Source organism: Agelaius phoeniceus, chromosome 18, assembly GCF_051311805.1.
Source record: "Agelaius phoeniceus isolate bAgePho1 chromosome 18, bAgePho1.hap1, whole genome shotgun sequence".
Lineage (NCBI taxonomy): Eukaryota > Metazoa > Chordata > Aves > Passeriformes > Icteridae > Agelaius > Agelaius phoeniceus.
Window position 1 is genome coordinate 12,320,536 of NC_135282.1, and position 24,986 is coordinate 12,345,521.

The following is a 24,986-nucleotide window of genomic DNA, read 5'->3' on the forward strand; positions in this document are numbered from 1 at the left end:
CAATATGGGACATATTTGATGGGAATATGGGATATATTTAGGGGGAGTTGCTGGGGATGAGGGGAGGGCTGGGCACTGGGGACATCTCAGTGCTGGCTGCCCCAGCCCAGGTGGTGACACTGGAGTAGCTCGGGTGTAACTCAGGTGTAACCCAGGTGTAACTCAGGTGTAGCTCAGGTGTGACTCAGGTGTAGATCAATGCACCACACACCTTTTGGGGTGTGGGAGAGGCTCTGAAATGCCACCTGAGCTGGTGCAAAACCTCTGCCAGGTGAGCCCTCATCAAGGAGAAAACAACCAGGGTTTAGAGAGGTGACATTCAGACAGGCAGGGGGTGGCACCTGTGTCACCAGCACCCCCAAGGCCACCAGGGAAGGGGCTCCTGGGTTGGGCAGAGCAGGGGCACGGGTCAGGATGGGCACAGGCACTGAGGAAATGCCTCAGAAATTGTTTTGCTCCTGCTGTCAGTCCTTAAAAGCCTTCCAGGTGCCACTGAATCAATAATGAGAATTCTCATTAATGGTGGCAGAGTTTGGGCACTGACCAAAGTAGGCCATTTGCACCCAAGGCATAAATCACACCAACAGCATGCTCCTGATTCAATTTCAGGAAGACAAACAAATACAAATAAATTCAGTTTCACAGTCCTTGAACTCCTTTAGCTTAAGGAAAAGACTTCATTTAAAGAGCATCTCCCTGTGCTTTTTCTGTCATTTTTCTGCTTTTACAGAGCCATACTCAGCTGCCAAAATGTTTCCCTGGGCTCTGGCCACCTTCCAATAGTTGGAAAGTGGCCACCTTGGTGCGAGTGAGGACGCACAGGTGCCCAAGGGCCGTTTTCCCTGGGATTTCTGTGCTCCTCCGGGCCATGAAAGCTGTTCCAGTTCCCTGGTGAGCTGGCTCCTAGGAGGATGTGAAAGGGTTTCAATCAGATAAAACACAACTTTTAAGAAACCCCACCCAAGCACCTCAGCCAAAGGCAACAGAGATCCTGTGACCGTGCTCCCAGGGGTTCTTGGATGAGGGAAGAGAGGAGGATCTGACTCCATGTTTCAGAAGGCTTGATTTATTATTTTATGATATATATTACATTAAAACTATACTAAAAGAATAGAAGAAAAGGTTTCATCAGAAGGCTGGCTAAGAATAGAAAAAGAAAGAATGATAACAAAGGCTTGTGGCTCAGACAGAGAGTCCGAGCCAGCTGACTGTGATTGGCCATTAATGAGAAACAACCACATGAGCCAATCCCAGATGCACCTGTTGCATTCCACAGCAGCAGATAACCATTGCTTACATTTTGTTCCTGAGGCCTCTCAGCTTCTCAGGAGGAAAAATCCTAAGGAAAGGATTTTTCATAAAAGATGTCTGTGACAAGATCCCAATCCCTGCTGCAGGGGATGGTGATCCACACAGATTCCAGCATGCACTGGGATGCACAGAGATCCTGGGGACAGGGACAGCCAGCAGCCACACATCCCTCTGTGCCCAACCCAGAGGGCAAGCTCAGGGTTTCCTGCCCAGGCTGCCTCCATCCCAGTAATCCCCAGCAGGCAGGCAGCAGGGAATTGGCAGGATGAGAGCCCAGCCAGCCTGGCTGTCCCCTCAGAGCCAGCCCAGCTGTTGAATCTCCTGGAGAGCTCTCATTCATTCCCACATCCCTGCCCTCCTGCACTGATCCCAGCGTGCCAGGGGACTGGGGGAAATGGATTGGAGAATTCTCCAAACCTGACAGAAGGCCCACACAGTGTGTGCATCTGTATGCAAACCTGGAAATAAGAAATTGCTGACTTGGAAATGCCACGGAATGGGACAGACATTGTTGGGAGAGAAATGGAACTAAAAACAAGTTTCAAAAGGTGGCCTTGCAAATAAGACTAGATAATTTAGAGAAATAGAACTGTGAAACATGCATTGAATTAAGACTTATGAGGGGTAATTTTAGATGATTGGCTTTAAAGCGTTTACAGCATGGTGTGGCAAAAAGCTGATAGGCCAAGAAATGCTTATAGTGTATAATAATTAAAAAATAGTTGGCTTGAATGACTTGTAATGGCATGAATTATAACATCTGTATTGTCTCACAATGAGAGACATTGTCTCACAATTATCTCTTCAAATGAGACTGAAAATGGAATGAAAGCTTTTCAAACACCTCTCAGTTGCCCCATCTCTGGGTCAGGAAAGGGCATTGTCCAACAGGGACACAGAGCCAGCTCAGCACTGGGCCACCAAGCTCCTGAAGTCACCTCCAGCAGCTGACAGGCCCCAGCTGCTCCTCACAATGGGCCCAAAATCCAGACAGAAGCACTGAATCCGTAAGGAAGAGATCCCTTGGCTCTCCTGGGACTTGGGATTTGGCAGAAGGAACCTGCTGGAAAACCACGGGGCCTCTCCAGGAGAAGTTTGGGATCAGCCAGAGACCCTACAGGCACCTCCAGAATGGTGCTGGGACCTGAGGAGGGTCTGCAGGGCCAGTGCCAGCACGAGGGAAGCTTGGAGAGGATTCCTGGAGGCCTGGGAATCTCGTTGGGATCTCGTTGTGTGCACAGGAGCAAAGCCATGAACGTTGGCAGCTGGAGAAATCCCAGATGTCAAACGAAACTGGGCATTAATTTGGGTGGTTTGGGATTTCCAGGTCCTGCTGGAGCAGGGATTGCTCCCATTCCTTGGCCTCAAGCACCACCTGACAGCGAGGTGCCCCGTGCTGAGGGACAGGGACATCCAGGTGGGAATTACCTGGTGTCAGAACCCAGCACATCCCTCTGGCTGTCCAGGATGGCCAGGACCCCTGCCAGGGGGCTCAGAAGCCCTGGCACAGAGCCCAAAACACCTGTGGGTTTGATTATGGCCCATGGAGCAAATCACCACACTTAGATGAAGATCAGCAAGCCACAACAGTTTAAGTAGAATAATAGTGAAGTTATCACGGGGTGGAAAAGTAGATTTTGGGGTTTTGGTATGGGGGTTCAGGAGGCAAGATGGAGGGAACTGGGTGTGTCCAGCCTTTCTCCTTCTTCTTCTTGGCCTCCACCTTCTGCTGTGATGGTGGCACTTTGGGATTGGTTCAGAGTAGAAGCTCACTGTCTAACACAGGTGATAGGTATTGGAAAGGAATTGTAAACATTGTACTGGTAGTTTTTAGTACAAAGACATAACCCTGCCCTGGGGGCAGGCAGAGTGCCTGGAACTGTCCTGCTGGATGGACCTCAGCAGGGCAGGAGAAAATTTTTTATAGATGAGAAACAATGAACAACCTTGAGACTGAGAAATGAAGAGCCCTGACTCCTTCTTCAAGCACCAGGCTGGGAAAAGAGACTTTCAAACTTTTCTTGGGGTCACTGTGAGCAGCTAAAGATCCTGACAACCTGGGTGCTCCACATCCCTTGTGTGCCTGCAGGTGTGGCAGGAGCAGGATTCCTGCTGCTCTTCCCCATGGATTTGTGGCTGCATGAGCACAGCACCGAGGGGCTGACCCTGCTGGGAAAGCACAGCCAAGGGTGGCTGTGACAAAGCCACCAGAGTGACCTGGGGGTGTCCCTGGTGCTGCGCCTGGCCAGGGCTGCCCTGAGCCTCCCCCGGATGGGGCTGCCCACAAGGATCCGGCTCTGTCCTTTTGGAGAGAGGCAGGGAGAGAAAAGCCCATTGAGAGCAGCCAGAGCCTCAGCCCAGCCTGAGCACAGATGGGGGAATAAAAATAAAAACCATCAATTGCTTCATTTTACAAATATTTCCTGGCCCTCGCTTGTAAGGGCCTTGTTTGCGAGCTGGGACGGGAACAGGATTTTTGGGATGAGTTGTTTTCCTCTCTTGCCGTGGCTGCTGCAGCCCCCAGAGGCACAGGGTGACCTGAGGATGTCACTCACAGCTCCAGCAGGCTGAGGGGACAGCCACAGCTCAGCCCCTGGGCAATGTTCCCAAAAGGATTTTACCAACAGGAGAGCCCCAAAAGCCTTTCTGGTGGGCACTGGGGGGGCACAGCTCCCTCGAGGGAGCCAGGCTGGGCATCCCCAGGGATCTGCCCTGGGAGAGCCACAGGGAGAGAGGAGCTGGCTCCTCTTTTTAGAGAAGCCCAGGCCAGGTGGGACACTGGGGCTTGGAGCAGCCTGGGATAGTGGAAGGTGTCCTGGGACTGGAGCTTTGAGGTCTTTTCCGATCCAAACCGTTCCATGAGATGTTTTTAATCCCCATTTTGATATCTTTGGAAGCAATGCTGAAGGTGGAGGCCATTGGTTGGATGAACTCCCCCAAAAGCCAGATCCAGGACCCAGGATCCCTCTCTGACCACTCCCAGATCCATCACACACTTTTGGCCAGATCTCTTGGATCCAGAGAGACCCAAAACCCTGTTTGAGGGGGGTTTGTGATCTGAAAGCCAAATCTGATACTTTAAAAAGGAAAGAGGAATCCTGCCCTCCCCCACTGGTGCCAGGCAGAGCCTGGGATGCTGCCTCCCCTTGGAAAGAGCATCTGGCTGCTTGGAGAAATGAGAGGCACCACTGTTTTCTTTTGACTAATTTGATGATGTTGCAGTGCTCCGAGTGATGAAGCAGAAGGGAAGTTGCTGAGACAGCCCTTTCAGAAATTTCTCCAAAGCTTTTCCAAAAAGAAATTAAAGGGGAGAAAAAAAAAAAAAAGATGGAAAGGGAAGTTTGTCAGTTTGTCACTCGTCTCCTTTGAATTTCCTTGGCAGAAGGATCTCTCTGATTCCCAGGAAGGGAGCAGAGCCAGCCCTGGCTGCTGCCACCCCAGGCGGGATGGATGATGAGGGTGGCAGTGCCCACACTCTGGTGACAGCTCTGGTGACACTGATAGCATCACTCTGTGCTGTGACCAGGGACCAGCTTCTCCTTCTCCTGGCAAACCTGAGCCTGGGGCTGTGTGGGAAGCTCAGGAGAGAAATTCCTTCCTCTTACCTCATTCCCTGATTGTTCCTCGGGCATGGCTGCACTTGCAGTGCTCCTCCTTCTGGTGGGATAAGCAGCTCTTGCCTCACCTTTCTCTTGTCCCATGGAAAACCACATTCCAGGGGGACAGAAATTAAAATTCCCTAATTTAATTAATTTAATTAAAATTAAAATGCTTCCTTCCCTGGAAAAGGTGCTGGCTGCAGGCTGGAGAGTTCAGCAAGGTCTGGACAAGAGCAGAGGGGTAGGGATGGGGCAGGAGAAGGGATTTGCAGGGTGCAGAGGATGGAGCAGAGCTCAGGAAGGAGGTGGGAATTTGGAAAAAGGAATAACTCCAAAATCTGGGATGCACTCCCTGGAGAGGCAGCAGGGACGGTGGGAACTGCAGGGTGATCCAAGCAAGGAACAAGTGGGAGAGGGGATCTGGGACAGCACAGAAGGAGGAGGAAAAGCCTCGGGAAGAACCTGTGGAATGATCTGGAGAAGATCCTGAGCCTCAGAACGTCAGGAATGTGCCCAGCACTGGGATCAGGGACTAATGAGCTGAGCAAGCTGCAGCCTCAGGGAGCCTGTGAAATATGAGGCTGGCAAATGCCTTTGAGGAGGCACTGACACGGAAAGACCTGGGAACAGATCCAGGCAGTCCCAAAGTCCCAACAGCACAGCTCAAAATTCAGCCAGCACCGAGCTGCAACAGCTCCTGTCCCTCCCTGTGAGCTCCTGGAGGATCCCAGCCTGGCCAGGGGAATGAAACAGCTCAGGGGTGCTGGGAACCACACCTGGATCTCCTGGGGGATCACACCTGGATCTCCTGGGGTGTCACACCTGGATCTCCTGTGGGGTCACACCTGGATCTCCTGGGGGATCACACCTGGATGTTCTGTGGGGTCACACCTGGATCTCCTGGGGGATCACACCTGGATCTCCTGTGGGTCACACCTGGGGCTCCTGTGGGATCACACCTGGATCTCCTGTGGGTCACACCTGGGGCTCCTGTGGGATCACACCTGGATCTCCTGTGGGTCACACCTGGGGCTCCTGTGGGTCACACCTGGGGCTCCTGTGGGGTCACACCTGGATCTCCTGGGGGATCACACCTGGATCTCCTGTGGGATCACACCTGGATCTCCTGTGGGATCACACCTGGGGCTCCTGGGGGGTCACACCTGGATGTTCTGTGGGGTCACACCTGGATCTCCTGTGGGTCACACCTGGGGCTCCTGTGGGTCACACCTGGATCTCCTGGGGGATCACACCTGGATGTTCTGTGGGGTCACACCTGGGGCTCCTGTGGGTCACACCTGGGTCTCCTGTGGGTCACACCTGGGGCTCCTGGGGGGTCACACCTGGCCCAGGGGTTTGGCTGCTGGGGTCACACACGGGGACAAGGGCGGGGCACCCAGGGGATGAAGGAGCAGCACAGAGGCTGAGCCGTGAGGGGTGGGTTGGGAACTGGGCTGATGGGTTTGGGGGAATATGGGGTGTATTGGGGTGGAATATGGGGTCTGTTTGAGGGGAATTTGGGATGTATTTGGGGAGAATATGGAATATATTTGGGCAGAACATAGGGCATACCTGGGGAGAATATGAGATACATTTGGGAGAATATGGGATATATTCGAGAGGAATGCTGGATACATCTGGGGGGAATATGGGATATATTTGGAGGGAATATGGGATATATTAGGGGAGAATATGGGGTATATTTGGGGGGAATATGGGATATGTTTGGAGAGAATATGGGGTATATTTAGGAGGAATATGGGATATATTGGGTGGAATATGGGGTATATTTGAGAGGAATATGGGATATATTTGAGGGGAATATGGCATATATTGGGGAGAATATGGGGTCTGTTTGGGGGGAATAAGGGATATATTTGGGTTGAATATGGGGACATATTTGAAGGAATATGGGATATATTTGGGTGGAGTATGGGGTATATTTGGTGGGAATATGTGATCTCCAGGCACAAAAAGCCTCTCTGGATCAGTGATGGAGTAGAGTGATGAGGAAGAAGCCTCAGCCAGAGGAGCAGGGGAAGGCTATTCCCTGCCAGAGCTCCCTGCATCCATTTCCAGAATGGCACAAACGTGGAAATTCCAGGGAACCTTCTCCTTTCTGAGGTTTTAAAGTTTTGCATCCAAATGCAGAAGAATGAAGACAGATCAGAAATGCAAATGAAATGTTTTGAGCAACACAAAGAGATTTTGGTGGTCCTGAGGAAGGTGGAAGAGAATTTTCTCTTTGGGAATTGCAAAATTATGGGGTTTGTTCCAAGGCAAGCTGGAGCCTGAAACCTTGAAACCTTTTCTGAACTGAATTCCTGCTCTGAGCACACTTCTCCCTCTCGGGGCTGCTGCTTGGACTGAAACTGCCATGTTTCCATCATGCTGCTCATGTCATGGAAGAGACCTGGGAAGGAAAATAAACCCTGGCAACTCAGTGGGGAGGGAGGGAAGGAGGAGGGAAGATGGGACCTGACAATCTCCCCAGAGCTCTGAGGGAAAAACAGACCTGGGTTCACTGGCAGGGAGTGAATCAAACTCTATTTTTGCTTCCTAGCCCACGGTGAGCCTCGTGGCAGAAATGCCAGCTCTCATCATACCTTGAGCCCCACATCTGTGCTCCCTTTCCTGATTGCAGATGGCCTGAGCTGAGGAGCAGCTGTGGTCACTCCATGGACACACCCTGAGGGCACAGGGTGGGAGGAGAAGCCAGCAAGGAGAATTCCCCTGGGGAATGCAGACCCTGGGGGCAGGGGACGGAGAGGAACTGATTGTGTCCCCAAAGCAAATTTAGGATCAATCAATCAATCAATCAATCAATCACAGGATGGATTGGAAGGGATCTTAAAAAACACCCAGTGCCACCCCTGCCCATGCAAGGACACCTCCCACTGTCCCAGGTGCTCCCAGCCCCAGTGTCCAGCCTGGCCTTGGGCACTGCCAGAGATCCAGGGGCAGCCCCAGCTGCTCTGGGCACCTGTGCCAGGGCTTCAGAACCCTCCAGGGAACAATTCCTTCCCAATATCCCACCTAACCCTGCCCATTTTGAATCCATTCCCCTTATCCTGTCCCTCCATGCTCCTATAAGAAGTCCCTCTCCATCTCTCTTGTAGGCTCCCTTCCAGTTTTCCTTGGAAGTAACACCGGAGAGAGCAGCTGGGTGTAGTTTGAATTGGTTTCACCAAAGCCCATCTTGAGCAAGAAGTTTTTGGCTCTCTGTGGACAAGCTCAGCCTTGTGACATCCCCTCCTGCCCTGGGAATGCTGTCCCAGCTCCCTGAGCCAGATTGGATCCAACAAAGCGCCCTGGGCTGGGGTGGTCAGCACCAGGCAGAGAGGAGACAGAGCAGGATCAGGCTCCATCCCAATCCCACCATCTCCAGCTGCCCCAACAGCCAAACAGGCCAGGCTGGAGGTGTCCAGCTCAACCTTGAGCGAGGTTTTGCTCCCTCCTGGGTGTAGGCAGAGCTCAGATCCTGCACTGTTCCTGCCTGGAGGAGTCAGGGCTGAGCTGCATCCATCTGATGAGGCTCACTGGGGCTTTTTTGGCATTTCCTTGGCACTGACCAACACTCTCCCCAGTTATCCACTCCCCATTGTTCCCTGGCCTTTCTGCACTTCTCCTGCCATCCAAGAAAACTTGGAGTGCAGGAGACCTTGAGGCTGCCCTGGCTCTGTGTGAGCCGAGCTGAGGAGATGAATCATCCCCAGCCCAATCCCACAGAAATGCCCTTTGCCCTGCACAGCAGCTCCTGACAGCTTCTCCCTGCAGTCAATCTTTCCCACATCCCTGCTCCAGCCTGGGTCTTCTCCCTCATACCACAAGAGCCAGGCTGCAGCTTTTCATCAAGCAGGAGAATTTGACTGAAAAGTGGATTTTCATCCCCAAGGTATAGAGATAACAAAGACATTATTATTATTATTATTATTATTATTATTATTATTATTATTATTATTATTATTATTATTATTATTATTGAAAACAAAAAAAAAGAGATTTTGGTGAAGTCCCTGCTTTGCTGCTTCAAGATCCTTCAGTTTAAGTGAAATCAAAGTGAAATCAAAGCATTTCTGTTTAATCTCTGAATAAATGAGACTCCTCAGAGTAGAATCACGTTTTTCATCCCTCCCCACGGCTGGAGCAGAATTTCCTTGGAGATCCTGCAGCTGCTGGGATGGGAGGACATGGTTTGAAGGGTGAGGCTGCCCCTGTTCAACCCCAATGTTTGGGATTGTGTTCCCTGAGCTAAACCAGAGAGGATTTTGAAGCCTCCCTGCACATTTTGTACTCAGTCCTGACCTTTTCAATGTCTCAATCCTTAAACCAGGCTCTCCCAGGATGGGATTAAAGCATGCACAGCCCAGACAGGTTTTTGGAGAGCATCCTGAGCTCGGGGGTTAACTCACTTCCCATTGCACGGCAGATTTCTGAATTTTCCAAATCCCAACAATTCGATTGAACAATTGTTGAACAATTCTTGTTCAAAAAGTGAACCTGGAGAGTAGCTGTGCTGGGGAGGGGGTGGCAGGAAGGACACACAGACACCAGCACTGAGCCCAGCAGATATTTTTTCCCTCTGACTCAGTGTGAGCACCCTAACAAGCTTTGAGTACCGTGTCCTCCACGGGAAGCAGGAATAAATTGGGAGAGCAGGAACGACATGAAAACAACTGAAAATAAAACAAGGAAGGTGGAAAACACAGAGGGTGTGGGTGGGATTGGGATGGGAACGAGCGGGAGCTCAGCCTTGGCTGGGAGCCCATGGGGGGACCCCGCTGTGGCTCTCCCCTCTTGTTTCTGATAAAGAAAAATGAACACAACGTTTTCCTTTTCCTAAGAAGTGTCTACAGCAAGAGAACCTGAAATTACAGAGAACTTGGCATTTCCGTGGCCGAGGCACAGATCTGCAGCTCCCGCAAACCCTCGGGGCTTTTCCAGCCAGTCAATAGGCGAGGGCAGCACAACCCTGCTGCAGCACTTGACACTGCTAAAACGTGTTTGGGGACTTGGGGAAAAGCAACAGGAAAAGGCAACCTAACAGTGTTAATGAACGGTCAGGAGGAGAGGGAGTTGGGACTGAAAAAACCTGGCTGCAAACAACAGCTCTGGGAAGCAGGAAGGGCCCCGGGGAGCTGCCCCGGCTCCGGAGCGGTGCTCGGGGAAACGCTGAGGAAAATCGGGAGCTGTGCCACTTCCCCCTCCTCAACGGGACGTGGGACAAGCGTTGTTCGTGTCCCCACCCATGCACACGAGTCCTGAAACAGCGATCTGGCTCTAGGAGGAGCGGGGCAGATCCATCCCGGCATTTCCACAGGGATTGGCCATCCCGAGCTCTCGATAGGGAAAATCTCCCCCCTCCCCACCAGGCTGGTCCCACTGCCCTCGCCCTGTCTTGGCTGCAGATGGAGCTGGACTGGGGCTCTCCTTCCCTCTCCCAAAAGGTTTGGAAGCTCATTTCTCCTGGGAAGCACCGTGCCCTGCTGGTCCGACCTTCCTCTCCCATCAAAGTTAGAGCAGATTTCAACTGGAGAGCTCTAAAGCAGGACCACAAGGACAGGAATACCCTGGACATTATTTGACAGGTGGGGAAACTGAGGCACAGAATTTTGCTTCAACTTAACACAAATGGAATTGAGAACATGGAACAGAGATTTATCCCAGCCCAGCCCGTGATCCTGATCCACTACATCACTCAGCTCAGCTTTCCACGAGACATTATTCCCAATCTCCCCAATTTCTCATGCTTAGATCTTCCTTCCACAATCTTCTCCCAATTTCTCATCTTCCACTTCCCCCCTTTCCCCATCCCTTCCCCTCCATCTCCACCCCGCTGTGCCAGGCAGCAGCCAGCTGTGGAGAGGCGCTCACCGACGCCTCGGCGAGCCAAAACCAGCGCGTTCCACCAAAGGTAAAAAATGTATTTAGGGACCTACCAGTCCACCTGGACTTCTATATCCCGTGTCTCTACCTTGGAGGGCGCATCTCCATCGCTGTCCTTACTGCTGCTGCTCTTCAGCAGGTCCAGGACGGGCTCGATCTCTTTGAGCAGCTCGTTGTCCTCCATGCCGCCGTTGAGGCAGGAGTGAGCACAAGCCCCGTCCTTGCTCCTGCTGCCCTCCGGCCCTTTGCTGCCAGGAACGAGCCCGTTAACGTGGACATGGGGCTCCACCTCCTTGCCTGTTTCCCTGCTCCACAGCGATCCCATGGCTGCTGGCTGCTCTTTGCTTGGGTTGGACAAGTCAACCGCCTTGGGAGCCGGGCACAGGGGTCTGGTGACACGGACGGTTTTGGGCGTCCCGTCGCCCGTAAAAGTGGTCTCCAGGTGAGTGGTGAAGCCCTCGGGGCCACGCAGGATGAGGACCACGTAGGTCTCGGAGGCGATGCTTCTCAGGATCTCCAGCGCCGTCTCATAGCTCATGTCCACCAGGGGCCTGCCATTGACGGCCAGAATGATGTCCCCAGCCTGGATGAGGCCACTCTGCTCGGCAGCCCCGCCCCGGATCAGGTCCGAGATGATGACGGGCGGTTTGCTGACGCGCTCCTTCACCAGGAAGCCGAGGCCGCCCACCTTGCGCTTGAAGAGCCTCACCGAGATGACGTTGGGCTGGATCTGCTGCACGCTGAACACATTCTCTTCCATGGCAGCCCCCTCCTCCAGCCCGCTCTGCAGGACCTCAGCACCCGCTGGACGCAGGGGAATTCGCTGTCCGAGGGTGGGAAGGGACAGCTCTGCCTTTTGAGGAGCTGGACTCACTGGAAAACTCCCCTGGGCTTGGGCTGCCGAGGGGCTTCCTGCGGCATGCTCGGTGGCACTGCTCTCCGAACAGCAGAAAAGCGGGAATGTCACCCCTGGGAAGGCAGGCTAGGAGCAGGGCTGGGCATCGTCCGGGATGGGAAACATTCCAGCTTCCAGTCAGCCGCTGGCACAGAGGGGGAGGCGGCCCGCTGGCTTCACCGGCATCCCCGCCGACGGTGCGCGGGCTTCTTTATCTGCAAAGGAGGGGGAAAACCAACAAAGGAGGGAGATAAGTGAGGCAGGGCAGGCGCAAGTGCCTGCTGAGCTGAGCACGCCACGGGCACCCCGTCCCCACAGATGTCACCCCCAGTCACCCCCCCGGGCGGCGTTTGGGAGCCAGGCTGCAGCCTCGCAGCGCTCCGGGCTTTGTTTCCTCCACCTCCCCCTGCGAAAATCGGCACCATCTGTTCGGCGGGGGCGCGGGGGGAGCGGGCAGCCCTGGCAGGGGCCGCTGGGCAGGGCAGGGCCGTGCTGGGCAGCCCGGCTCGGGCGCTGCCCGCTCTGCCCACCCCGCAAGGCTGGTACAGCCAGGGGGCTCGGCCGGGGCTCGGGATCCCCTCTCCGGGTGTTCTCCAGAGCATCCCGCAACCTGCTGGGTGAGAAGCCGACAGGGAACGGACAGCCCTGCCCGGGAGGAAACCTGTTCCAGGTGGCTCCAGGAGCAGCAGCCAGGGAACAGAAGAGGCCGCTCAGCTCCCCTTCCTTCCCCCGAGTTAGGAAAACACTTGCAAAGGCAATCGCTGCTTTTAAGGTTGGCTGCAGGGATCAGCGCTCAGCTCCTCCTCTCCCCAGATTCCCAGCCTGGCACGGGGAGAAGGAGGCGACGCTCGCCCTCCCCCGAGCCCAGCTCCGCTCCCGCACCAACCGCTCCAGAGGAGGGGAAACATCCCCGGGAGGGCAGCGCGGAGCTCATCCCACCCTCGGGGAAACATCCCCGGGAGGGCAGCGCGGAGCTCATCCCGCCCTCGGGGCAGCATCCCCGGGAGGGCAGCGCGGAGCTCATCCCACCCTCGGGACAGCATCCCCGGGAGGGCAGCGCGGAGCTCATCCCGCCCTCGGGGCAGCATCGCCGGGAGAGCAGCACGGAGTTCATCCCGCCCTCGGTGAAACATCGCCTGGAGGGCAGCACGGAGCTCATCTCACCCTCGGGGCAGCATCCCCGGGAGAGCAGCGCGGAGCTCATCCCGCCCTCGGGACAGCGCGGAGCTCATCCCGCTCTCGGGACAGCCTCATGCAGCCAGGCACGGCTGGAACAGCCCTCGCAGGGCTCGGGGAGTCACAGCCCATTGGCTCCTGATGGGACCCTTGTTCTTACAAGCCACGCTTGGCTTCTGCCACTTCTGCTCCCGAAGCCTCCCCGCGCTCCCCTCGCGTTTTTCTCAGATGCTCTGGAGAACGTTTCTCTCCAGGACTGTGCCCTGACACTTCGCATCGAGCCAGCGCCTTCTTTTCTTTTTTAAAATCGGAGTTTTAGGCAGAGAACAGAGGGCACGTGTTCTGCTGGAGGAACTGACATGGCAAGGAGAACAATCTTCTCTCTCCCCATGCTCAGGGCAGCTTTGGCACCTCCAGCCCCAGATGGGACAAACAGGGACCTGAGGGGCAGGACAGGGACACCAGCGCCACTTGGGCACGCGAATCCTCATGTGAGGAACGCTGCTGACCCCAGGCTGAGCTTTTTAGCAGCGAATTAGGAATAAAACGATTCGAGATCCATAACCCAAACCCATGGGTTTAACCCCTGCGGCCCTTCCCCTGCTGTGACTCGGCCCTGCAGAGCAGCAGCAGCAGCTTGCAAAGGGTTAAATACCACTGGGTCACATCCTCAAGGGCTAATTAATGCCCTAATTGCAAATTACACTGGATCAGGACCCCGGGATGGGCTGTGCCGCCTCCCGGGGCTCGGGCAGCAGAGCAGGGCAGGGAAGGTTCCAGTTTCGGGGAGGACGGAGGAAAGCAGGAATTCGCTTCTACCCGACAGGTCCTGCCCCTTTCCTCCCTCCCACCTCTCCATCCCTTCCCCATCCCCACCCCGCTTTCCCAGCCGAGTTTCCCCTTTTTTCCAGACTCTTTAGGATTCACAGGAGCCGCTTCCTTCTCCCTGCCGGGCTCCGATTTCCCGACCCCTCTCCCCCACAAGGTGACCGTCACCGTGCGGGCAGGGCTGAGTCACACCAAACTCGTCCCGATGAGCCTCCTGGGGACAAAGGTGGCCTCGGGAGCAGCCGCAGAGCCCCGGGAGCACGGAGCAGAGCCTCCTGCGAGGGGCCAGCCCCGCCGTGCCCTCGGGGCTCTCACCCCGGCGAGTTCTGTGTGCGCATCTCTGCGGGCACAGCCACCGTGGGCAACGCCTGGCACGGGTCCCTGTCACTGCCAGGGCTGCCAGCCGCTCACACGGGCAGATGTTGCACAGCTGGAGGGGACCGTGGATGTCCTTCAGCACCCCCCGACCTCAGAGCGGGACTTGCTGAGCTCGCTGGAAAGAGCTGAGGAGCCCCCGGTGTTTAATCCCTCTCTCTTCTCCCAGCAGGATAATTTCCAGCTATTTCCATGGAAAAGGGTTGTCATTTCTTGTGTGTGCTCAGCAATCCCGTGGAACCGCTGGCGTTCCTAGGTGCTCATTGTTGCCTGCCCCCAAACCCATTGACACCTCAGCATTCCTCACAAAAGGGATGAGAAGAAAAAAGTCGATTTTAAGTGGTACCTCAACACCCATCCAGAGATTTGTCCTTTTTTTTCTGCTGCTCCTCAGAGTAAGGAAGGTCAGAAAAGAGTCAGAAAGGATAGGAACAGGCAAGGAGAGGAAGGACAGACAGGCCCCAAGCCCCTCAGCCTCCTGCTCCTTTAGGGAATAGCTGGATAAGGATTTTCACAGAATCATGACATCATTTACATTGGAAAATATTCCTAAAGATCATTGTGTCTGATTATTTTCCAACTGGAAAACCTTGCACAAACTCCGAGTGCAGAGAGGAGGGAGAGGGAGAAGTTCAGGATGGCCTTGGAAAACTCCCCCAGGAGGGTCAGGGCTCTCCTGTCCACTTTGGGGTGTCCCAGGTCTGATTTCAGAGGGGACGTGGTTTGTGTGGAGCCCAAAGTGCTCAGCCCTGTGGGTGGCTGAGCTGTGCTGAGCTCTGTGAGCCCAGAGATTCCCAGCTCTCCCTCCCAGCACCATGAGGACTCTGATTTATGCACCCCAGAGCCAGGTCAGACATTTAAAAGCTACTGGAGGTGTCAGGTCCAACTCCTTAAAGCAGTGAGAGCAGGACGGGGTTTCAGCAGGGTAGGAATACTTATCCCACCCCAAAAAACAGCCAGGAGAGGGAAAATCCACCCGCAAAGCCTGGCTCAGCTCCCTGTGAGGAATAAACCCTGCTGGAATAATCCTCCATGGATGGTGCCACCCATAGTTTATTTGGAATAAACCCTGCTGGAATATCCAAAGCACCAATGGATGGTGCTACCCCACTCCTGCCTCAGTTTCCCTGCCCTTCCCAAAGCATGAACCCAACTCAAAGTAGAGGAGAGCAACAAGCCCTGAACAGGGGCAGCACCCCAGGCAAGCCTTAACCCTGACCCCAACACCAACCCTGGGAACAGCCCTCCTTTGGCTGATGGGTTTGGGGGAATATGGGGTGTATTTGGGTGGAATATGGGGTATATTTGGGTGGAATATGGGGTATATTTGAGGGGAATATGGGGCATATTTAGGTGGAATATGGGATATATTTGGGGGGAATATGGGATATATTTGGGTGGAATATGGGGTATATTTGGGTGGAATATGGGGACATATTTGGGTGGAATATGGGGTATATTTGAGGGGAATATGGGGCATATTTAGGTGGAATATGGGATATATTTGGGGGGAATATGGGGTATATTTGGGTGGAATATGGGATATATTTGGGTGGAATATGGGGTATATTTGGGTGGAATATGGGATATATTTGGGGGGAATATGGGGTATATTTGGGTGGAATATGGGGTATATTTGGGGGGAATATGGGGTATATTTGGGTGGAATATGGGGTATATTTGGGGGGAGTATGGGACATATTTGGGGGGAATATGGGGTATATTTGGAGGGAATCTTCCTCTTTCAGGGGAAAGCAGCAGAGCCTGCTCCCCTCCAGCAGCGAGGAAGGCTCAACCAACCAACCCCACGGGAAGCTCCTTGAGCTGCCAGATAACATTCCAAGAATAAACCCAGGCACAAACCTTAATGGAATGATGTAAGAGTTCGTGTCTGGAGACCACACTGACATTTAGGGAAGGGGAAAAGGGGAAGACCATGTGGTGATGGGATACAAATCATGTGAACAGTGCAAATTACCAAACACCCAGTGCAAACAACGAAATAACTATTTAGTGCAATACAACAGGATGATTTGATTTCCAAGGCAAAGCGGAGGAGAAATCAATCTCGGGAGCTTTAACACAATCTCCTGACTGTGCCAGGCAGAGCCGCGGGCTGTGCCGGGCTGGGCCGTGCTCAACGCCAGCCCTCGGCCTCACAAATCCATTTGGAGCCCTGTTCTCCCGGTGATAATGGCTCCTGCATGCCTGTGCCAGCTTTAAATGGGCACCATTGTCCTCTTTAATTAGCTTTCGTGGGATTTATAGCGCTCGAGGAAGAGCCCTGGCGCTGATGGATTGATGCCCATTTAATTTTTACGACCCACGGAGCATCGGTGGATGGGATGAGGAGCGCTGGGATGCAGCATATGCACAGTTCCTGTAAACCTGCGTGGCTGTGCCTCTGAAAAGGGAATGTTCAAGTGATTCCCTGGCAGGCAGCTCGCTGGTGCCAGCAGTTCCATGCTCCATCCCTGCCCAGGGTGTCCTTGTCCACGGCCTTTTAATCCTCAGATAATGTTCCTCTGATGTCTCAAGTTTTAGCTTTTACCTGTTTCAGATCCTGTATTAGTGTATAACTCTGAACTGATACAGGGGGTCAGTTGGCTCTCCTCACATTTTGGGCAGACAGAACAATCCTTCCAGGCCTGAGAACCCAGGTCACCAACACAGCCTCAGGGCCCAAAAAGTGTAAACAAAAGGGAATGGGGTGGAGGAAACCGAGGGAATGTGACTTCATTACCTGAAGCTGTAATTGGACAATTAACTTCTGATATGCAAATAGACCAAACTTAAATCTGTCTGAGAAACTCATGACCATTGCCCACCTTGGGTGTAGCCTCTGTGAGACTTTTGCACTGCCAAGGTGTATCCTTTGAAGGCCTTTAACAAATACCTACTTTATTCTTTTAGCTCTGTCTAGCCTCTGTTCCAGGATCACCTCCAGCTGGAACCACCCTCAGCCTCCCCAAAATCCACCCAGGAAGGGCGAGACCTTTTCCCTCTAAACCCAAACGATGGCTCTGCTCCTCCCTTCCCATTCCCAGCTCAATTCCCAACCATTCTTGGGTTGGGAATCATTACTCCAGCTGGGCTGGGACCTTGCCTTTGCCCACAATAAACCTGATTTCCACCAGGAGTGACTGTAATGAGGCACTTTGCCATCTGTACAATGCCCTGGTGCCAGTCGGTGCCCGCTGACCTGAGCTGGCACCAGCAAAGGGATGGAACTGCACCACTGCCAAAGGGATGGAACTGCACCACTGCCAAAGGGATGGAATTGCACCACTGCCAAAGGGATGGAATTGCACCACTGCCAAAGGGATGGAATGCCACAGGCTCCACCCTGGAGACCCCCTCACCTCCCCATGGCTCGCTGCACCCAAAACATTCCTGTTCCTGCAGGAAGGGCAGTTAATCAGATCAATCCTTGCTTCTGGTTGAAATAAATCCATGGCCAGACCCCAAGAGGGTTCATCTGCCTCTAATCAGGGGTTGTTTCCTGGAAAACAAACCACAACTGTTTGCTTATAAATCTGCCCCAAAGCCCCAGGACCTGCACATTTATCCAGCTGCTGGCACCTGGTTTGGTGTCCATCCCCTCTCCAGGGAATGGAGCAGCCAAGGAGAGCCAGGTCCTGCTGGCACAGCAGCCACAGGAATGTCTGGGCAGTTCAAATGATCATTGCAGCTCCCTTCCAACACAAATATTCCATTTTTTCCGATCTGCTCCTATCCCATCCCACTCACACCCGTGTCCTGCACACTCCTGATCATGGGACAACAGTGCTGGAGGAGGCAGAGCCACCCCAAAACTTTCCTGCAATTTATTGGAGCCCCTCACCCCCCTTCCGTTCACCCCACCCGGCACAACCCGAGCAGAACGCACGAAATGCATTTTAATGTTGCCAAGACAACTGTGTTGACAAAATCCCCCTTTTTCTGTAGCTGCCAGAACCAGGGTTTTGTTGTAATTTGGAGTTCAGGACTGAGCAGATTTCTGCACCACGCCTGCCTTTCCTCTTTTGCTGTTTCCTACAATATTTCCCCGGCGCCTGCGGTGTGTGGCTCCAACAGAATTTAGATAAAAGCGTCAATTCTGCCGCTCGCCCCATCTCAAACTGATGTTCTTATTAGGGCTTGGCCCATCTGTAAAACCTCAATTCCGCCACCATCAATTTTCTGAGAGGCTTGGAATTACACCAGTGACTCCAGCGTGACAAATTGGGGCAGTGTTAACACACCGCCACTTTGTCCTGGAAGACAAAATAGGTAGGGAGGAAATAAATGAGAAAATGCCACTTGATGGATCGTCTGGAGGTCCAATCGCTGCATGAGAGGGGAATTGGGGCTCCATTTAGGAAAAAAACAAAAGAAAAAGGAAATTTCAAAATCACAGCAGGTTGGCTGGAGCTGTAATAGCTCAGGAGCTGCCAGCCAGCATCAATAAAGTCAGGGATGGAGCTCCGAGTCCATCCAGGAATAAACTCCTGCTCCTGTTCAGCCCCTCATGTCCCCTCCTTTGCTGCTGACACCCCAAAATCCTTCTTGCCTGGCATTAAATTTCCCAATAAATCCTGTTGGCACTGTTTTCCTAAGGAGTGACTCCTGTCCCTGTTTAAAACCCTTGGGAGGAGATCGGGCTCCTCGTGGCCCCCAGCCCCCAGGCAGATCCCAGGAATTCTGTCCCTGAGACAGCTCTGGGATCTCCTGAACGCTGCCACCACCCCTCTCCAATAGGAGAAGGGGCAGGATTGAGATTCCTCCCTTCCCCAGGGATGAATCCAACACATGGAGGAGCCACGGCACAGCTCCTGCCCTGTTGGCCCTGGCATCCTCAGGGACGTGCCAGGGGAAAATTGAGGATAATTTGTTCCCCCGAGTTTCTGGCCATGCTTTACATTAGCACTTGTTGCCATAGTACCAACAACAGCAGCAAAGTTCTCCAGGGGCCTCCTGGGACCTGTTCCTTGTCCTACAAGGGCTCTGACTCTAATTCCAGCAGGACTCAGTGGGGGAGATGATGTGGAGTTTTCTGTCTCTTGGATTTGCTGAAGGTGCTGCCGGTGGGAGAGAGGCTGCTCCTTGGAAGCAGCACCAGCCTCATCATCCTCACCCCTCCAGCATCCCTGAACGTGGATGTGACAAAAAACCCCAGGAGTGTGTGTGGGAGAGGAATGGAAATGGACCCCATTGATCCCAGGGGTTCTCCCCTTCCCAATGGAAGCTAAACCAGCCCCAACCCCCATCCCAAACCAGCTTTTCCCTGTGCCAGAGGAGAGGATTTTGGCTCCCCAAGCACCTGCTCCTCACTGCTGGCATTTGGGGCAGGCTGTGACCCCAGGGCCAGCTCGGAGCCCTGGTCCCAGATGTGGCAGGGATGCTCCATTTACTGCCTGGTGGGGATGAAGGCCAATCCCTGCTCGGAGGGCACTGAGCTCCCCAGCCTCTGAAAGAGAGAGAGAACCTCACGTTCCAGCACGTCTGGAAACGTAAGCATGAAACTCTGGAAAATGGGATTAAGACAAGCTCCCCTAGAAGGGCATTGCTGGATCCTGTTAAGCATTTGGGGATTGTCACGGAGAGGAGAAGCCGTGGAAAGCGTTTCCTTGGCATCAGTGCCCCCCTTTTTGTAGGGACTCACACACACAGAACCTCCAGATTTCCATGCTCCACATGCAGAGCCACCACCCTGGTGATATCTGGGCTTCCCAAATCCACATCCTGCACAGAGGGTGACAACCCAGGGTCCCTTATCACAGGGCTCATTTGGGATGGTGACAACCCCGGGTCCCTCATCACACACAGAGCCCATCAGGGCTCATTTGGAACGAGCATGATTTATCCAGCCTCAGCCAGACAGCGGCTCCCAGGCCTCTTTGGGACACAATACATTTATTTTTGGAGGGATCAGATTGCATCTATAGATTTGATTTAACGCACAGATAGGATGAGAGCAGTGGGAGCAGAACAAAAGCATCAGAGCTTGCTCGGAGCCGCCTCTCTAACCCGGCCCCTCGTTAGCGGGGTTGGGTTTCTTTAGGGGAAAATTGATGGTATCAACAAGTATCAAACAATATCCTCGTTCCTCGGGAAAGGTAAATGCTAATCTATGCGAGCTGAGCTCATGTGACTTATCAGTTACTAAAAATAGTTGTTTTCAGGCACTGATTTAGGGAATCTGGCAGATTTCCTAAGCCTTTGTACAGACACACCACTGAAATGGAAAAGACAAAATACACAAGCAGAGCAGGGAGGGGGGGAAAAAAATCTGACAGGGCCAAAACGGCCCCTGAGGGTGAGGGAGGACCCATCCCTCCCCTGAGCAGCCACAGAACGTTAATTCCAAGCGAGGATTCCAAGGAGGATTCAGCCCAAACCCCTCTCTCTGCCTAAGATGGCCTCTCGCTCACAGTTGTGGCGCTGGCAGGGGGAACACAGAGAATCCAAAGGGCACGAGGGATTGTCCCTTTGCCGGGCTCCAGAGGGGCTGTGATGCTTCTCCCAGAGCGGGTACCTGAGCAGGGAAATGCCCCCTCCCAGCCCACGGCTGCGGGGGAAGAGACTCCGCACCCGGAGTTTGTTTGCAAACATTTGAAACTGCAGAGTCTGTGCCTGAGTTTGTGGCGTCTTTAAGGAAATATTCTGGGAAATACAAGCTGGGAAGAAAAGAGAGGGAGGAGGAAATTGCTGATGCAAACCCAAATTCTTTAAATAAGGCTTCCCCACTGAGACCTTGAGCAGAAAATGATAACTAACAAATGGTGCAGGTAGAAATTCCTGGGAGAGTGATTTCCCCCCTGCTCCCAAAGCCTCCCTGCTGCTTCTGTGTGATCATCCCTGTAGATTCCCGTCTGCCAGAGCCGCTGGCACTTGGGAATGTGGGTGAGGGAGAGGAGCTGCTGTTTGAAGCAGCCAAGCCCCCCACTGCTGCAGCTGCCCCTGCGACCTCCGCCGTCCCCCGTGCCAGGCAGCCCCTGGGAAGGGAAAGGGGGACGGGGGAGATCGGCAAGGGAAAAAGGAAGGAAGGAGAAGCTTCGCCTCCATCTCAGCGAGAGGCGGATCCGCTCCTCGGGGACTCGGCAGATCATTGTCAAGTCGCCTGCCAGAATTCCCTCCCGACAGGGATAACTTGGAAGCGTCGGGAGAAAATGTCCGCACCCGGGCTCGGGGCTCAGCGAGCGGGGCAGGGACGGCGGCTGGACGGGGCAGCGCACACCCGCACAGCCCGGCACCAGATGTGCCAGATGTGCCCGCACAAAGAGCTCGTTTCCCCTCTGCTTTGCCAGTCAGAACCAAAATCTTTCGGCTGCGAGCCCAGCCGGGGCAGCAGCAGGGCAAACAGGGCTCGTCCCCTCCGGTCCCTGCGGCAGCAGCTCCCGCTGCATTCCCGGCTCATCCAGAGGGACCCGCGGGGTCCTTGGTGGGCAGAGGGACGGGGAACAACCCGGGCTGAAGCCCCGTTCTCCCTAAAGGACGGGAACCAGCCACAGCAGGACATCCCGAGGGCTGGAGCCGCACTGGGGAGTCTGTCCCCACCCCGGGCTGGGTGGGGGTCTTGCTTCCACCGCAGCGCCCCGGGGACAGTGAGGACACCCTGGGGACAGCCGGGACATGCCAGGGACAGGGCAAACAGCGAGGGCAGGACCTGGCGTGAGCCACTCCCCACCCCAGCTCGGGCTCGGTGGCATCTCCCGCAATCCCCGTCGGGGAGCGGAGGCTCGGGAGCCCCGGCGCTCCACCGAGTTCAGCACCCGGGACAGCTCTGGCGAGGCGGGCGGATCGGCTCAGACACCCGGGACAGCGCCGCTGCCCCGGGACAGCGCCGCCCGCCTCCCGAAACCGCCTTCTCCCGGGAAACGGCATCCCCCGGCAGGGTGACATTCTGGGAACTGTCCCCGTGCCCTCCCCAAAAACGCCCCCGCCAACCCAGTTCGGTGAACGGCCGCTCCCCTCGCTGCCCTCTCCTCACCGATCGCCTCCGGGCAGAGTTCCGCCTGTCCCGGGCTCGCTGCCCGCCTGCCACCCCCGCCCTCGGTCACCGCCCCGCCTGCGCTCCCGGCCGGGCACACCGAGTGCCCTCCCGCTGCCCCATCCCAGCTCCGGGCTGCCGGGAGGGACACCCGCACCCCGCCGGGCCCCGGGGCGAGCCGGGCTCGGAGGCGCTGGGGGAACTTTGCGGGGTGCGGAGGGACGGGGGGGGACACCCGCAGCGTGTCCTGGGCTTGGGGAGCGAGTGCGAGCCGCGTCTCGGCGGGGCCACCCGGAGCCGCTTTCTCCGGGCACGTCCCACGCGTGTCCCCGCTCCGCAGAGCCCGGCTGGGGGCACTGCCGGGGCCGGGGTCCCGCGGCCGCCTCCCCTTCCCCGGTCACGGTGCCCGGAGGCGGCGGCGCTTCCGACGGAGCGCACGGTCCCGCAGCCCCTGCAAAGTTTCGCGGAGAAGCGGAGCCCGGTGCGGGGCTGGGGGGCACCTACCGTGCGGCGGAGAGGAGCCGTGCCCGGCCCCGGCCCCGCGGCCGGCCCCGCATCGCTCCCGGCGGCTCGGCAGGGACGGAGCCCGGCGCGGCGCTGGGCTCGGCTGGGCTGGGCTGGCAGCGGGGAGCCAGTCCTCGCTGCGCCCCTTTATCCCAGCATCACCGAAACGAATCCGCTTTGACGTCCAACCAGGGTTTTTATGGGTGTGGAGCGAGCCGGTGCAGCCCTCATTAGGAGACACTCCGCTCTCCAAATCATACATCTTTTATATAACCTCATTTCCAGCGTGGCTTTTCTTCCCCCTCCCTCCCTCCCCTTGCCGGGGAGCATCGCCCACCCCCCCAACTCCCCCACCAATTAAAGAGCTCAGAGACACCCCCCGGCCCCCACTTGTTGCTGGAAGCTCCGCGTCACCCCCCGCGGGCCTGACTCAGCCTGCCCCGGGCGAGTGGGGGGCTCTGCCTGCCCCGGGGGGCATCGGAGCGGCTGAGCGGTCCCCAAGTCCCTGCCCAGCCTTGCTGCAGCCCCCACACTCCTGTTCCCAGGCAGGTTATGCTGCAGAAAATCCCGCTCTTCTCCCGGCAGCCCGTGCCCGCTCGGTGCCCAGGGCAGACACCTCCATCCCTTCGGGAGCCCCCGGCGCTCCCGGCCCGGCTCCAGGCGGGGCTGGGACATCCCCGAGCCTCAGCTGCCGGAGCTGCCCCTGGAATGCACACGAGGCAGGGAGCAAATATCTCCTCACCCCATTTCCCCTCCTGACTTTCCATCTGCCCCCAAGGCGGCCCAGAGCTTGACATCAGTCTCCAGCCTTTGCGATTGTGCTCATTCCCATGGCAACAACAAACACACAATTATAGATATATAATATTATATAAACCCAGCGGGCTCTCGGGCAGGGCTCTGAGGTTCACCTGCTCCCAGCCTGCTCCCAGCCCCGCAGGCAGCTCCCACCGGAGCACACAGAGGTGTCCTGAGCCTGGGGAAGGTGCCCAGCCCGTGGGTGCCCGGCAGCGCCGGTGCCTCAGCAGAGGCAGGCAAACAACGCAGGGCACAGCGGGCGGCTCAATTACAGAACTTCCCACGGCGAAGGGGAGCGGAGCGGCCCCGCTCCTGCCCGGCACACCGCGAGCTGTGCAGAGGTGGAGAGGCGGAGAGGACGGGCAAACGCAGCAGCAGAATCGGGGCTGCCTCCCCCGTTCCGCCCCTCCTCACCGAGATCAGGCTGTAACACTGTCTGGGGCTAAGGGAAACGTGATTCTGCCTCTTTAGAGCCAGGAGGACTCGTCTAAGAGCAGCTACCCAAGGACATCTGCTCCGATCCACCGGCCAGCGAGCAGCGGGCACACACCGGTGACAAAGGACTTTGTGACCCAGGCACGGGCTGGGGATGGGCAGCTCAGCCCGGGCTGGGAAAAGTCCAAACCCTTCTCCTTGCAGGGCTCACAGCTTAGAGCCGTAGAGCTGCAGGGCTCTGTGGGCTGGAGCAGTTTTCCTTGGATAGGGGTGCAGGCAGACGCAGGGCTGGTGGCTGTGATGTCACCTGTTTGAGGGGACTCTGCACTGCCAAAGCCACCCAACACAAGGCCACCAGCACCTCCTGCTCCTCCTGCCAGCCAGGCAGATCCATCAGAGGCAGCACAGCCCTGATCCAGGGGAGCAGAGCTCCCTGTGCCACTCTGGGACACAGCTTTGGAAGTCCAGCCCTCCCACCCTCCACCCACGGTGGGATCCCAGCCCAGGAACCAGCCCTGGATCCCAGAGCTCTGAACAGATCCCAGGAACCCAGAGCTCTGAACAAATCCCAGGAACAGAGCCCTAAACAGAGCTCTGAACAGATCCCAGGAACAGAGGCTCTGAACAGATCCCAGGAACAGAGCCCTGAACAGATCCCAGGAACCCAGAGCTCTGAACAGATCCCAGGAACAGAGCCCTGAACACATCCCAGGAACAGAGTCCTGAACACATCCCAGGAACAGATCCCAGGAACAGAGCCCTGAACACATCCCAGGAACAGAGGCTCTGAACAGATCCCAAGAACAGAGCTCTGAACAGATCCCAGGAACCCAGAGCTCTGAACAGATCCCAGGAACAGGGCCCTGAACACATCCCAGGAACCCAGAGCTCTGAACACATCCCAGGAACAGAGCTCTGCTCATCCCTGGGCCACATCCTCCCGGGGCACTTCCCCACGGGAATCTGAGCGGGACCAGCTCGTTTTGGGATCACCGGGATCTCTGCTGCTGCCCGGAAATCCGCGGGAGCCAGGAGCAAAGTGTTCCTGTGGGAAGGGAGCCGGGGCCTGTCCGTGTCCTGTGCTCCCCCTGCGCCAGGGAGGAGCCCCAGGTCGCCTTTCCCACCCGCTGGAAGCCGTGAGTCAGCCGGGAAGGCAAGGGAAAGGCTTGGAGGCTCATAAACAGCTGAGGAGGCAGAGGGTGGGCTG

General features: G+C 55.7%; 1 protein-coding gene across 4 annotated transcripts in view; it reads right to left on the reverse strand.

The window, feature by feature from the left end:
• NOS1 (nitric oxide synthase 1) overlaps positions 1 to 24,986 on the reverse strand; it is an 87,405-nt gene that overhangs the window by 44,693 nt on the left and 17,726 nt on the right. For 3 of the 4 annotated variants that reach the window (XM_077187580.1, XM_077187579.1, XM_077187578.1), the window contains exon 2: positions 10,850 to 11,906. In XM_077187580.1, the coding sequence (XP_077043695.1) occupies positions 10,850 to 11,556 (707 nt within the window). In that variant the 5' untranslated portion in view covers positions 11,557 to 11,906. Of the gene's footprint in view, positions 1 to 10,849; positions 11,907 to 22,546; positions 22,806 to 24,986 lie in introns of those variants that run through there. The other variant, XM_077187577.1, reaches the window with a different exon arrangement.